Source organism: Macaca nemestrina, chromosome 14 (genome assembly GCF_043159975.1).
Source record: "Macaca nemestrina isolate mMacNem1 chromosome 14, mMacNem.hap1, whole genome shotgun sequence".
NCBI lineage: Eukaryota > Metazoa > Chordata > Mammalia > Primates > Cercopithecidae > Macaca > Macaca nemestrina.
In genome coordinates, this window is record NC_092138.1 from 67391173 (window position 1) to 67407124 (window position 15952).

Sequence of the window (15952 nt, forward strand, 5' to 3'; positions counted from 1 at the left end):
CACCCTGACCCATCCAGGCACCCAAGTTGGCCTGATCAGGGTCCTGCAGCCTTTGTGCTGCATCAGCAGGATTTCATATATCTGGGGACCTTAAGCCTGGGATCAAGAACAGGGAAGAGGGAAAGAAGGGGCTGTGAAGCAGCCTGATCACTGGTTCAACAGGAAGCGTGGCCTGGGGATTCTAAATACAGAGATGCTGGGGCATGAAGGAAACCCGCAAGCACTCTGGTACTTTCTCTTTAAATTATACATGAGGAAACTGAGGCCCAGATGGGCAGCAGGCCATAGAAAAGTCCAAGACCAGAATTTGCTCTTGAGAGACGAGTCAAGGAAGATGAAAAGGTGAAACAGGACTGAACAATTAGCCAGGCCAGCACTGCGAAAGGAAGCTGCCAGCCCTACTCAGATCCCTCCTATTCAGAGTTGGTCTCAGGTGCTATCTTTGTGGGGCTGGTCCTGGGTGACTCATGACAGGTACTGTGCTTGAAAGGCAGGTCACAGTGAATCATGGCATCCTGGGAGCTCAGGGTTAATGCAGACCTCAGAAGTCGCTTGAGCCAGCCACCCATCTGAGACTCAACTCCCTTTCATGTCACTGCCCAATGCTGGTTGTCTTGCCTCTGCTTTGATACCTCTGGGGATAGGCAGTTCACTGGTTTACAAGACAGCTTCACATTTAATCAGTGGGTTTCTAAAAAAAATCTCAAAAGGATAACTTTTTTGAGCCTCAGTTTCCCTCTCTATAAAAAAAGAAAGCTTGGACCAGGTCACTAGCTCTCCAACTAGGTTCCACAGAGCTGCAGCGTTTAAGGAGACACCCCCAGCGATGCTGCTGGGCTGAGAGAGGCGATGGGGATGGCAAGTGAGGCCCAGACAACTGGGCTCGGAGGTTTGTGAAGGGCTGAGCATCCATCTTGGAAGCAGAACATACTTCCTGCAGGTGACACAAACTGGAGCCTGTGGAGAGGATAAGCGGAGGCATTCAGAGGGCAGGGGTGAGAGGAGCCCCTGGGAGAAACAGGCACACTTCCTCAGGCCTTCCATCCTAGCTGTAGCCCACAAGGCGGGGCCAATCTCCCCACCAGCTGCTGAATGGAGCCAAGGGACACAGAGGACAAAGACTCGTCAGTGAATCACTGCCCAAGATGGCTGTGCTGGGGAATCTGAAAACCAAACTGCAGTGCACCAGGGCTGGAGAGGCCCTGGAAAGAAAGACCCACATGATGGTTCAAACAGGCTAGGAAGTCAGCCCCACAACTGACTTACCAGCTGGGATGTCTTGGACTAGTTTTTAACCTCTCTGTGCCTTGGTTTCTCCATTGGTCAAGTGGGGCAGCCTATATTCCAAAGGGGAATGGTGAGGACCCAGTTAAGAACTGACCTCAAGTGCTGTAAGCAAGTACTCGAGAGTTGTTACCAGCTGCCTCCCTGTTGTTGTTATCACTGGCCCATCATTCCATACATAAATATGGGGGCACACAACGTGCTGACCATCGTCACACGGCCAGTTAGCAGCCCAAAGCAGCTAGAAGCACTAATGACTGCCTGCTCTGAGGCTACTGCTTTGCAGGGGAAAACTGAGGTCCCTGGGTCATTCACGTGGCAAATGACCATCCCAGATCTGTTTGACTCCCGCCCGGGCTCCTCCTGCACAGGTACGCCGCCTGTGGCACACAGAGGGCACAGCCTTCCTGTCAGCGTTTTGCTTACTTACTTAAGACACTGCTCTATAACTACAAGTTACATGCACACATACACATAAAATGTAATATCATCCAAAAAGGATCACTCTAAAAGGTTAAACTTTTTCCATGCCACTCCCACTCCACTGCCGTCACCAGCACCACCCTCTCTTCCCCCACCATCTCCCCTTCGAAGAGCTTCACGTCAGCTCTGCAAGCTTCCTGGAGCATCTACGCACTGATGGCTCATCCTAGCCCACATTCAGCCCTGCCATCAATCACTGGGGTGACGCCACAAAGAATTACACACAAATAATTTTGAGTCAAAGGCAGCTTCAGCAAGGATCATTACAACCAGAAAACACCCCTTTTAATAACCTATATTCTTAAAAAACAAGAATTGTAGGTAAACTAGGGCATAGCTGCCAAGCTAGGATGCAAACACAGAGCAGCATGTGCTAGAATGCTTCTTTGGAGAGAGAATGCATAAGGTCTTTAACAGGTTCTAAATCAAACTGCCTCAATCAAACTGCCCTGCGTTGGACCTAACCCCGTGGGGTGTGCCCTCATTAAAATGGCAAAGTTGGCCCGGTGCAGTGGCTCATGCCTGCAATCCTAGCACTTCAGGAGGCCATGGTGGGAGGATTGCTTTAGTCCAGACCAGCCTAGATGAGTCCAGACCAACCAGACTCCATGCTGGGCACTTTGACATACACCCCCATTAAGCCTCATTATATCTCTTCATCATGAGGCTGAGGGAAACTGAGAGGTTCGGCTCCTTTCCTGGAGTTGCACCAATAGAAGTTAAGTGGCTTGCTCTGAGTACAGAACATGGGACAGGGGCTGAGGTCCCATGGAGCCACAGGCAGGATGTTATAGGAGTCCAGACTCGGGAATGGAAGGAGGATGCGAGATGGCATCTGCTGGGAGCCCCGATCTCATGGAGGGTTTGCCCCTGCCTGGTGCCTTAGGAATGGAGCTGGAGTCCCCTACTGGGTGCTGCTGAAGACCTCAAAGGTGAGTAGTTGTTCATCTGGCTAAAAATGACCTGAGGAACTTTGGCTTCTTTTGAGACAGGGTCTTCCTCTGTTGCCCAGGTGGGAGTATAGTGGCAAAATCTTGGCTCACTGCAACCTTCGCCTCCCAGGCTCACACAATCCTCCCGCCTCAGCCTCCCAAGTAGTTGAGACCACAGGCACGTGCCACCATGCCAGGCTAATTTTCTTGTAGTTTTAGTAGAGATGGGGTCTCTACTAATTCAAGAAGGAATCAGGAGAAGGTGCTCAAAGACAGGAATGCCAAAAAAACAAACAAAAACCAGACAAACAATAAGAGGGCCACAGTATCTGTACCCCAGGCCCCCGAATATACAGGGTACCAATTCGAGAGGCCTCCAAAGCCAGGGCAGCCCCAAACTTGCTCCCAGCCACCTTCCTGCACCCTGCAGCACAATGTGCTGATGTGTCGCTGCTCATGGCCCTGCCTGTGTGGGGTCACGGGGGCAGCCCACACAGCTGCTCTTCAGTGTCTGGCCTGCCCTCCTGAACCAGGAGAAGCCACAATAGGGGTTTCTCTTTTGCTTGTGACCTTCCCCCAATCCTGCCTACAAGATAACTGATGTCTGATAACCCTTCACTCCTTAAAGATGCTCCAAGTATTGTATTATTCCGGCTAAAATAGGCCCCCAGGATGCTGCGTACCCAGCCACATTCTTTTTGACTCCACATAATACCTTTGACAAGGTTTTGTCATCAAGGGCCAACAAGAAACAGCCACTGGGGGAATGTCTCCATGCTTACTGTAACCCTGTCATGTAGACCAGGGTTCTTTATGCTGCTTCCAGCTCCAAAACAAAGATTTCTGGGTATGTGATCAGAAATAATTTTGTCTCTACTAGTAATCTGGTAAGCTCTCTTCTACTAAGCAATGAAAGCCAGGTGACCCAGCCTGCTTCCCTTTTTGCCCTGCCTACTAGGAAGCTCCAAGTAAAGTTTTATGTCTCAAATGCTACCTTTCTTCACTCAGAAATTGCTCATAGAACTACTTTTTCTCCCTCTTCTCCCCACTTACTTCTTGGCCCCTACCTCTGGTTAACTGTACGTGATATCCTTGTATTTGGACTATCATGGTGCCCTGCCAGTTTTTTTCCTAATATAGGTGAAACATAAGCAGGTCAACTGTGAGGAAGATTTAATACAGCATTGCCCCCACCTACCAACTTGAAAGCACACACCATGCCCCCACTGAGGCTGGCTGGGGACCACCCAGCAGTGCCCTCACTCCCTTTCTACCCCCGACCCAGCCGTGAGCCCCTGTGCTTCAGCTCCGCTTACCTGTCATGATCCTCTGTGCCTCATAGGGCTCCATGTAGCCAGCACTCTCCCCCTTTCCTGCTTTGCTCTTGAGATCATTCTTGGCATCAAAGGGATCTGAGTAGTCATCGGCTATAGTCACCTGCAGGGAGGAAGACGGCAGGTGTGAGTCCACCTTTGGCTTCTTTGTTTCACATCTCTTCACAGCTATGCTTTGGGCCTCAGCTAGATGAGCAAGGAGAGGCAGGGGAGGCAGGAACCAAAGCCAGCGCCCAGACTCAGGGAGCTCCACGTCTCACAGGGGTAAGGAATGGGACCCACACTGGCAGGGTTCCACTGCGAGGAAGAGCCCTCTGGGCTCGTGCATGTCTGGCCGGCTCTGGGCACAGTGAGGTGAGAACAGAAGGGCATCTGAAACGCACTAAGCATGGAGGTGAGAACCTGGAGGGCATCCTCAGGGAATGTGAGTTGCTTGGTTTAATGCAATGGAAGTGGAGGAAAAGTTGGAAACAAGATCACAGAAAGCCTAGAAATGCTGACAAGCCCCTGGTGCTGGCTGAGGCACAGAAGAGCTTGTCTAGAGATAATTGGCTCGGCGTTCCATTTCCCCAGACCTGGAACACAACCACGCCTTGGGTCATCAGACAACAATCTGGTGAGATCAACGTACTACAAAGATCACTGTGGCCACAGACAGGCCAAATAAAAACACAAAAGCAGCTCAAGGATCGACAGACAGCCAGGGCCAGAAAGGACACTGAAAGCAACAGACCCAAAGACCCCTCGACAACACATGTGTAAACTGAGGTCCAGTGTGAGCAGAGGCTTGGCCAGATCTTCCACCTCCCAGGGCCCTGCCTGAGCTCCCCGCTTGTCTGTATTCCAGAACACAGCCCCTGCCTCTTCTCCCCAGAGAAAAATTCTACAACTCACAGACAAAGAGTGAGTCACCTGGGGGTGGGGGGACTCCCATGAGAACCTTAGTATCTGGGATTCTAACACTTCAGAGACCACCGTTCCAAGTTTTCCCTGGAGAAGAGCAAAAATTCTCGATTGGAGGCTCCAATTAAACATGGCAAGTGTTCCTCCCTTTTTACTTCCTAACCTTTAGGAGGGGCACAGAACCCACCGAATCCACGCCCCTCCTACTTAGCCCCGCTTCATCACAAACTTGCCCTGGGACTTCCCTCTTGCCCTCTTTGGTCACATATCTGGCAAAGGCCAAGCCCTCAGCTCCTCAGCCAGTGCCACCAGCTGCTTCTCTTGGAAGGGGTAGGTTAGCCTTCCTCTCAACCCTTGGGGTTACATGAATTGTTATTTAAATTGTGGGTTTAATTAGAAACCACAGGAGCCTGCTCTCTCTCTCTCTCTCAGCTTCTGGAATGTAAGGCATTTGAGGGGCCTGCAAACTCAGGGGAAGGGAAAATCCCCCTTTGTCTGCCTGGTAAATGGCAGCTTGTGGAAGCCGTCCTGGCAGGGTGAGCGAGTGACCACCAGCTGCCAGGAATGTGATGCCCGAAAAGGGACAGCAGGCGGCAGCTATGTCCCTGGCAAGTGGCTGGAGGCCAACAGGAGGTTTAGCACACAGCGGTCACTGCTCCCCAAACAAGAGAAGGTCATCAGTGAAGACCAAAGCCCAGAGTGCCCAGCACTGGAGCATCTATGGCTCCCACTGCCCCTACTCCACCGCTTTCTCCGCGGCTGCGGCTCAGTATCTGAGTCCCAGGGGGAACCCAGTGGGGGTGGCTTCCAGATACTGACATTGTAATGGCAGCCTTTCTTGAGACTCACTGAGCTCAAATGACACCAGGCCAGGGAAAGAAGGGGTGGGAGAGAGCTAGGCCTTGCAATGTCTTTCATTTGCTATTTCTACTCTACCATTTGCAGAATACATTAGAGAAAATTATACACGTAAACTGCTGTCAAACAGAATGGTTCAAATGCTGGTCAGGTGCAGGGTTTTGTGTCTCAGAGTTCAAGGGGCCAGACATCCAAATGGAGAAAATGATGTAGCTGCTGCAGAGGACATCTAATTTCATTTCTCTTGTCCCAGACTTCCTCACTGTCTCTCTTCAACATGAACATGCTCCATCTATTCTGCAATAAGGAAGGGAAAAAATATTTCCTCTGCAAAACAAAATCATTTGGGGGGATTTGCTGGTGGGGTGGGAGGGGCAGGTGGGTTGCAGTCTCCACAGTAATCTAGAAATCGCCCTTCCAGCTCTCAGAAGTGCTCTGTAATTTGCAAACATAGAGGTTTGCAGGATATAAACCAAATCTTTGTTTGCCCTGGGACAGGAGTTCTGGAAGGCCTGTGATTCAGCGAGTACTACCTATATTTTCTAATGAAAATGAGATCTGAGCTCAGGCTGTCATGGAGCCGGAGCTGCCTGCTCCACTTACTTCCGTTTCAATAAGAATGTACAAATCCTAAAACCAGGAAAAGCCCCTGGTCTCTGCTGACATATGGTTCCAGTTATACCTGCTGACAGTTGAAAATCCTTCCATTAAAAAAAAAAAAAGTCTAGAATTCTGTTAGTTTAAGAAGCAAATCGGAAAGTTCCTAAAATGTATATTTAATCAATTTGCTTTTGAACTTCAAAGTGAGGTTGGTGGAGGGAAAGAAATTTGAGGTTTGAGCAACCTGAAACCTGGCAAACACTACACTGAACTGTCTGACCTTTCGCAAAATCATGTCCTAGTTTTGGGAATAAAAATTCAACCAGGTGTTAGGAGAGTTGAGCAGGCAGTCAACCAGAGTGCCCTGTGAAGTACCACAGGCCCCAGCCACCAGGACTGGGCAGTATGACCACTGTCCACGCTGCCCAGGGCTCACCACCAGTCCAGATGGCCCGGCAGAAGGTTTGTGTGAAGGGTGCTGCTTTTTTGAGCTAAAAGAAAGGGAATGAGTTTTCTCCAGATGTGGGGTTGGATTTCTGATGGGATTGCTTTTGCTTTGCTTTAAAAACTTCCCAGTTAGCGGACAACTCCTGTATATGTAACTGAACAATTCAACCAAAAGGCAGCCAGCCAGGACTCCTCTGCGGGTCAGGCCACCTGGGTCCACAAGAAGCTTTCCTTTGATTTTAGTCTCAGATTGGCAGAGACCTGGCAGCCACAGAGGCAGAGCTGAGCAGTAGCAGAAAAAAAGGCTGCAGAGTGCGACTGCATAGCCAGTGAGCCACGTCTTCTTTTGTTTGCTTGGCCTCTTGGGAAGAGTGCGAAACCCCTGGCAAGCATCTTTCTTGCTTTCAGACAAAACTATAGACCCCAGGTCAGCCCAAAGCCCCTAAAGGGCTTCCATAAGTTTGTCCTCCTGGAGACCTGATCTAGTCTCCCCTTGTTTTCCACAGGGCCCACTGCAGCCCAGAGGGCAGGGCGTCGTCATAGTCACCTAGCAAACCAGCAGTGGCCTGGGGATGGCCTCTCCATGCCTCCTCTCTGGAACGCACACACTGCTGGGGCCCCTGTGTTTTTATCTTAGGAACTTCACTTTGTGATAGGAAGTCGTCTGCAGCTGTTCATCCCCAAAGGAAAGGACTAGAGGAAGGTGGGTGTTGCCCCTTGGTCACACTTCCCTATGGACTGGTAAGAGTTTTAGTTTCTTTTGTGGGACAGCTGCACTTGTGAGCAGAATTAGGTCCTCTCCACATGCTTTCAGGGGAAATATACTTTGGTGGAGACACTCACAAGGGTAACTTTGGGCAGAATCCATTAAAATCCCCAAATGCACCTAGTTTGACCCAGCAATTTTACTTCTCAGTATTTATTCCCAAATGTGCACAAGGGTCCATGGGCAAGGATGCTGCCTGAAGTAATAATGAGAAACGACCCGAAACTACTACATCCATCAATAGGGGAACCGCTAAATACATTGTGCTATTTCCATACGATGTAACATTATGCAGCAGGCTGAAAAAAAAAAAAGCAGTTGCTCTGTGTGAGCTGGCATAGCACTCCATGACATAGCTCTGAATGGAAAGCAAGCAAGCTGTAGAATAACTACAACATGATACCTACTTATGAAAAACAAAACAGAAACCTGTATCTCTATTAAGTTAAAGAAAGGGTCTGGGAGATGCACACTCCAAACTGACCCCTCTTTGGGGAGGAGGGAAGGACTTGGAATGGGGTGCTTAGGGGAAGTCAAAAGAGACCTACTTCTCTGTAATGTTAAAACATTTTTAAACAAGGAGAACCTATTCATGTACTATATGCAAAACTAAACTTGCTTAAAAGCACTCCTCTTCCACAGGCTATTTTTGGTACAGTAGACAGACAGTTTCCCAAACTTGCCTGAAGACAGGAATGGCTTGGAACGCTTGTTAAGGAAACAGATTCCTAGCTCCAATAATCTGTATTTTAACAAGCAAGCCAGGTGATCCTTATCAGGAAAGCTTGGGAAACAATAAGCTAGAGCTAGCACCCTTCCCCACCAGTCTAGAGGCAAGCCTCCGGATATTACTCTGGAATTTCACTTTTCCCAGGTATTGCTCAGTCCTGTTCACTGAAGTGAAGCAAGAAGTTTGTGCTAACTGCAGCTCTTTTGCTTTCTTCCCTGGGGGTCAACTGGAGAAAGAGAGGACCCAACGTGCCATCTCCAGGATCTAAGACGTGGAGGAAATGGCAACCTCTCTGCAATCATGTGGGCTGGCTCCAGATTGAGCAATTCGGCCTGTGCAGGGGGAGAGGGCTACCAAAATCTCACAAATCACCACTAAAGAACTTAGTCATGTAACCAAACATCATCTGTTCCCCAATAACCTATGGAAATAAAAATTTAAACAAATGAAAAAAAAGACTTCTGCCCTGCCACCACCCCAAAAGGGAGGGGGTGAGGGGGTGGCCCAACAGGGATCCTAGCCCTGAGGGTGTGCAAGGCAAGGCTCTCTGTTTGAAACCCACAGCAGCTTTCAGGCCAAGGCCACTTTACTCTCAGCAAACTCACTCCAGGAAGATCACCTGGCTCCAGGAAGGGCTGGTGGCACTGCCAAGAGGAGCCACTGCAGAAATACAAAGGGAATCTCTGCTGAAATTGTTCAAACCTGCTAAAAAGAATGATGAGGCATGGCCAGGCGTGGTGGCTCACACCTGTAATCCCAGCATTTTGGGAGGCCAAGGCAGGCAGATCACCTGAGGTCAGGAGTTCAAGACCAGCCTGACCAACATGGAGAAACCCCATCTCTCCTAAAAATACAAAAAAATTAGCTGGGCCTGGTGGTGCATGCCTATAATCCCAGCTACTTGGGAGGCTGAGGCAGGAGAATCACTTGAACCCAGGAGGTAGAGGTTGTGGCGAGCCTGGGCAGTAAGAGCGAAACTCTGTCTCAAAAAAAAAAAAAAAAAGAAAGAAAGATGAGGCCAGGCGCCGGGCGCGGTGGCTCACGCCTGTAATCCCAGCACTTTGGGAGGCCGAGGCGGGCGGATCACAAGGTCAGGAGATCGAGACCACGGTGAAACCCCGTTTCTACTAAAAATACAAAAAAATTAGCCGGGCGCGGTGGCGGGCGCCTGTAGTCCCAGCTACTCAGGAGGCTGAGGCAGGAGAATGGCGTGAACCCGGGAGGCGGAGCTTGCAGTGAGCCGAGATTGCGCCACTGCACTCCAGCCTGGGCGACAGAGCGAGACTCTGTCTCAAAAAAAAAAAAAAAAAAAAAAAGAAAGAAAGATGAGGCCAGGCATGGTGGCTCATACCTGTAGTCCCAGCACTCTGGGAGGTCGAGGTGGGCAGATAACCTGAGGTCAGGAGTTCGAGACCAAGCCTGGCCAACATATAGTGAAACCCCATCTCTACTAACAAATACAAAAATTAGCTGGGCATGGTGGCACATGCCTGCAGTCCCAGCTACTTGGGAAGCTGAGGCAGAAGAATTGCTTGAACCCGGGAGGTGGAGGTTGCAGTGAGCTGAGATCATGCCACTGCACTCCAGCCTGGGTGACACAGCAAGACTCTATCTCAAAAGAAGAAAAAAAAAAAAAAAAAAGAATGGTGAGAGAGGCAGACAGGCTGCCACCTTCCAGGATTGGGTGGCCCACATTGTCCCTACTGCCCCATGGTCACCCTTAAGTGCCCTGCTGTCTGTAGGACAGCACAGGCCTGTGTCACAAATCACACCACATTTTTAGCCAGCTGAATAATGAGTGTTGAATTACGATGCAGTCAGCTCGTCACGTCTGCGCACCCACTACCTTGCTAAGGCAAAGGAGAGAGTGTCTTGCTGGCCGAAGGGTCTCTGTGCTGCTCTCCTCTCCCCGGAAAGTGAGGGGGCAGCACCCCACAAGGCCCCTGATTCTTGCCAGGCCCATGACTTTTGCTCTACTCCAAAGCAAACCACATATGAATGCACTTGAGAATGTTCTCAATGTTCCCAGACCATTTTCTCAATGATTCACCTTTAAGACTGTACATTAATTTCCTTAACAGTTTGGGGGCCACTAATCTCTTAGAGAATGTGATCATTGATGAAGTTGTGCCTCCCCTCATCACATTACATACACCCACAGAGTGTTGTTGGGCACATCACAGGAAGGTCATGAAGCAAGCCCCCCTGCCTAGGGCCACAGTAAGGAACAGTGCAAATAAGACACTCTCTCCTTTGCCTTAGCAAGGCGGCAGGTGCGCAGACATGACGTGCTGACTGCATCGTAATTCAACCCTCATTATTCACCTGGCTAAAAATGCGGTGTGGTGTTTGACACAGACCTGTCATTGGCTGTGTGGGGGTCACTGTGAGAGAATGATGGCCTAGGGCTCTTTGTCTTGGCTTGCCAGGAGCCCTGGCCCTCTCCCCAGCTCTGGGGATCAGGAGGGCTCCTTGAAGGTGGGGACGTGAGGCAGCAGCAGCAGCACAAGTGCCTCTGTCTCCCCTCCGAGGCCTAAAGTCCCAGTCCTCCTTTGGGACCCCCCACCATAACACAGGCCCTGGTGGGCCTGATGTCCACAGGATGGAGGCTCTGTTGCCATGCCAACAAAGATGACATTAAAGAAACAGAGATTTGGGGGTCTGGAGAGGGCTTCAAATAATGATGAGTCTGCTCAGAGAAGAGACAGTGGACAGATGTTCTGTGCAGACCCAGAAGCCATACAGAGACAAGCCAGGTGATTCAGGAAGGACACTGACGGCCAATAAAGGAACATGCTGCCTGGGAAAGGCAGTTCCTGCTGCTTGGGGTGTCCAAACAGAGGCTCTAAGATGGGCTTCTGTTTTGGGGGGAAGGTCAGCTGACTGGTTGCCACACTCAGTATCTTTCTAGTGCACACACAGTGCAGAGCCCAGACTCAACTTGGACGTAGAGGTCTGAGCTGCCCCAAGCAGAACCCTGGCTTTAAGGACTTGCTAAGTGGGTGGCTGTTTGCAGAACCCTTACCATGGCCGAGGCAGGCAGCATTTCCAAAGCCCCAAGGCTGACCAGTGGCAGCTGGGCAGCAGCAGCTGCCCGAGGCTATGTAAATATAGAGAAAGGCAGGTGGCAGTGTAGAAAGGATGTGGCCAGGCAGGGACAGTCCAGGCGAGTGAAACTCTGGAACTGGCTCTGCTACACCCTTGCTGGGTAACTCCGGGCAACCTGTTTTCTCTGAGTTTCGGCAGGTCACCTGTGAAGTGGAGCAGGGTGGTTTGCCTTCTCAGCTTCACATAAACGTTGTAAGGAGCAAATAATCAGATGATTCAAGATGTGTCAGTAATTTACAAAGAAAAGGCCATGTCCTTGTTACACAGCAGGTGGCACCTCCAGGACGAAGGCAAGTACAGTGAGGGGCAAAAGTACCTTGAGGCAGGGTCTCTCCCACGAGAAGATGAAAATCTGGTAGGGAAGACAAGACAAAGACATGAAAAGAAACCCCCACCAAGGCCCCAGTGATTACTAGGGAAAATGGCTACAATTATGCATGGCAACAGCTGTCCTATTTCTCAACCACGAAAAGGAAAATATTTGTGAATGCTCTTTTTTCCCCCCTTTCATGCTTTAGGTAAGGTTCATGCCCTAGTTGAGGCATCTGGCAAAATGGTGGAGAAGCTCTCGCAACTCTCAAGGCACTTCTGCCTGTGTGCTGGGAGACAGCAGTGTGATCCCTGCCTACGGCCAGCATCCAGGGCCCTGAGGGGTCCACAGCACCAGGTTGTTACACCACTCAGAGATACGGGGACACTCCATGCAGGCACACACACAAGCACCCACTGCTCGCCTCTTCCTGTCCTCGGCTTTGACAATCATCACAGACCAACTCTCCTTATAGGCATGCCAATAAATCATTGCTGACATGGTAAGGAAATTAATTTAGGGAAGATTAATTAGCTACATTCATGCACTCAGCTGCAACTGCTGGAAATCAGACGGTGGGGAGGTTGCTTTTCCACTCCACTTTGGACTGGTTCGCCTCAAAGTTCTAAGCCCCCTCTTGCATCGTGAAGGCCCCTGCCAAGTGCTCCGCCCACACACCTCCAGGGGCAGGGAGCTCATGATGTGGCAACACAGTCCTCTGGGACAGCCATCACCACTAAAGTGGTCTTCCCTACACTAAGCTGAAACATGTCTCCCTGCAGCCACTATCCGTTTTTGTACTGACCTAAGGGTTCTGTCCTAAACACGCCTTTACAGACCTGACAGTGACCTGTCCCACATGTCAGGAGGCTGGGAGTGTGGGGGGTTAAAGTGGTCACCACTGGTCTTTCCAGTCCTGCCCCTCCCACGGCCACAATTGCTTGCATAGACACCTGCAGGCTCCAACTTGTTAGGAAAAACACATTCCAAATTCCAGCCTCTGTCAGCTCCTCTCAAGCCTGCTTGCTCGGTCGCTCTCTCTCCTCTCTCTCTCTCCCCGTCATACACACACAGCCCACTGTCTTCCAGCTTCACCCCCTCAGAGTGAGCTATGGGTCCTGGGTAGGAGGCTGCTCAGAACAGAGCCTGGCTCCACCCTCTGTTTACCCCAGAACCTCAAGTGGTAGAGTCAGGCTTTTCAGCATCTCTCAAGTAGTGGGAGGTTCTATTTTGAACTCAGAAATACCTCAATCCTAGAATTTCTTAAGTGCTTTCAGCCAGGGACTATGGATAGAAAATCCAGCACATCCCTCCTGAGGACAAAACACCCAGGAAAGGGTCTGCAGCCACTACTGAAAGGATCCCTGGGGGATGGTCTATTCTACTAGATCTCAAACTCTTGTGTGTACATGATTTCTGCAACGACAATCTTACACAGAATCCCAACATGCACCACTGAAGAAAGGGACACCAAGCACACTCTGAAAACCATTTATCCACTGGGGACAGAAGGCCCTGAGCGGGGATGAACTTAGTAAGGTTAATGCCAGGAACAGGTAACCCAACCCAACCCATGCTTCCGAACTCCTAGGTCCACACAATTTCTTCAACGCCTGTACTGCTAACTTTCCTCTTAAAATCATCTTTAAAAATTTCAGAGTATATCCACCACAACTCCCTCACAGAAGAACCTCCCTACCTCCCCTTACAAGGACCAAGCACCCATCGCTCTGGACAGCTCTCTGTGGGAGGTGGGCTCTGGGCCAGGCTGGGTCCCCGTGGAACCACTGACTGAGCTGCCCCTCATTTTCCCCTGAATTCCTATTTGGCTCTGCTCAGCTCTCCTGCAGACTCCATCAACCTCTGTCCACGTTGCCAGACAGTCCTTCCTCCCAAGGCTTCCTGCTCTAGGGTGCATGAGTGCTCCTCTAGGGGCCTGAGGTCACTGTCTAGAAAATGCTCTCAGACCAGCCCTGGTCACGAAGAATAAGAGCAAGATTTTCTTTTCGTTTCTCCTTCAGAGCTGAAGGCTGGAAGGGTAAGGGGAAGGCACTAGTTAAGCCCAGAGTCATGGGTGCCAGATGGTTCCACAAATCATTTAGCTCTCTGTCCTCAGCTTCCTCATCTGTGGAATGAGTATGGGGCAAGGCCTACCTGAGCTAATGTACATGGTGTATTCGGAACAGGGCTGGCACACAGCAAGTGCTCGATGTCAGGTGTGATCATCAGCTCAACACACCAGGCAGCCTGCAGAGTCTGGGTCTTGCCCAGGGTCATCTGGACATCAGAAATCCAGACTATCCCCCTCCCCATGTTGATGAGGAGCCACCAGAGGCTCCAGGTAGACAAGTGACACAGCAGAACACTCCTGAGCGGGTGACAGAACCAGACTCCCACCAAATTCCAACCATGAGAGGACCTATGTCACCTGTTGAACTACATATTTATAGCGTGCCTCCCAAACTCGCTTTAGACAGTGTAATTCGAGGCATTTTTCTGCTTCTCATAGGCACAGCCTGTTGGTCCCCCACTCCCTTCCCAAGAAAGGATCAGGAATGCCCGCGAGGCTTTCTCACGGTAACGTAAGGCTCTGTACAGTAAGAATAACTTCCAGTGTGCTCACAGGAGAAGTATGTAAAAGCAAAACAGCAGCGCCTGTGAGCCAAAGGCCTTTCCTGTGCAACGTGGTACCTTTCAAAGCCAGGCGTCCGTGTCCCAGCCAAGGCCTGGGAGTCACCAAGTGCACCCTCTCTCTTGTGTGTGCTTCCTGTGCTCGAAGCCGAGGTTAAAGGGGAGAAAGAGCCCAGACCTGGAAGAGCACAAGATCGGGTGAGCACAGTGCGTTTTAATATTCAGCTGCAGAGGCGCAGGAACCTGCACCAAGTGAAGGATCATTTCTCCCCGAATGGGGCCCATTAGGATGACTCATGCACATTTCCCACAGGGGAGCTAAAAGGCTTGGCCAGGCCCCTTTAAGGCACAAGTAGCACTAAACAGCTGCTCTCCCCAAGAGTCACTCTCTCTTTATTGAGGATACGCACCATCAGCCACAATTACCAGCCCCGTGTCTCAGGGCTTCCAATTATATTCCGCTTAACACCAGGTGCTCCATAAATGCTGATTCATTTTTAAAAATAATGCTGTATCGTCCAGCAACCAAGTCTTGATGAACTCTTTCTCCTGTGCCATCATCTAGGTTGGGAAACCATCCCTGCACCTCACAGGCCTGTTTCTCACATGTACTCGGAGCTTTCTAATGTACAGGAAAGTTACTGTGGCTAGGGCTTCACGATGTCAAGCAGGTCTGTGATCGTGCACATCGCTGTTCAGTCCGATCACCTCGTTCCTCCACGTGCCAGGCAATGGCCTCCTCCCCCTGCTCTTGCATTGCTTCCAGGTTCCCAGGGGAGATGGGCATTACTCAGTTCACCTCCCCAAGGAGGGCTGGCATGTGCTAGGCAGGGGGAGTAAATGCCTGGGTGAAGGGCCCTTCCCACCCTGCCCTGAATTGCAGCTATGTGTAGGCCTGTCTGCTTCCACTCCACCGGGAAGGCAGGTTCTGGAGCTCTGTTTCCTTTTTATTACAATATAGCACCTGGTGCACAGCAGGGCCCCAGCAAGGTGTGCTGGGCTGAAACCAGGGGCAGGGCAGGGCGGGGCCTCCACGGTGGTGGATTCTGGGCCCTGAGCTCCAACGCTTCCAGGTTTCTCATCAGCTACGGAGCTCTACCTTCTCTAAGCCTGAGCCCTCTCACTTCCCCTGGGAAAACATCTTCCTTCTGCGGTGCGGGAGAAGCTGAGTCAATGAACCAAGGGATACACAGTGCCTGGCACGTTATGCTGGCAGAGGCAAGGGCACTAGAGAACACAGCAAAGTTGCTGCTCTTATCCTCTAGAGGCCACAGGCCATGCCTCTTAGTCTGGGGAACTTGAAGCAGGCACTCAAATGCAAGTGGTTGATCTGGGAGGAGACACTTACCGGGGACAGGGAAAATGGGCCTGAGAAGGGTATCAGGAAAGCTGGGTTACTAAGCCAGCTACCCACGCTGGGCAACTGGAGCTTGATCTGATAAAGGAAACTCTGGGAAACCATGCACAACCCACCCCTCAGAATTACCTTACCAAGAGTGAGGGAGCTGGGGGTCAGGCACCAACTCCTGGGAGCTCCTGGTGTAGGCAGAGCACCTATTCCCATTC

The 15952-nt window shown here is 50.7% G+C and overlaps 1 protein-coding gene across 1 annotated transcript in view; it reads right to left on the reverse strand.

Annotated features, from left to right (window-relative positions):
• LOC105477176 (SH2 domain containing adaptor protein B) overlaps positions 1-15952 on the reverse strand; it is a 148870-nt gene that overhangs the window by 91776 nt on the left and 41142 nt on the right. The window contains exon 2 of the mRNA XM_011733561.3: positions 4016-4136. Coding sequence (XP_011731863.3) covers positions 4016-4136 — 121 coding nt within the window. The remainder of the gene's footprint in view (positions 1-4015; positions 4137-15952) is intronic.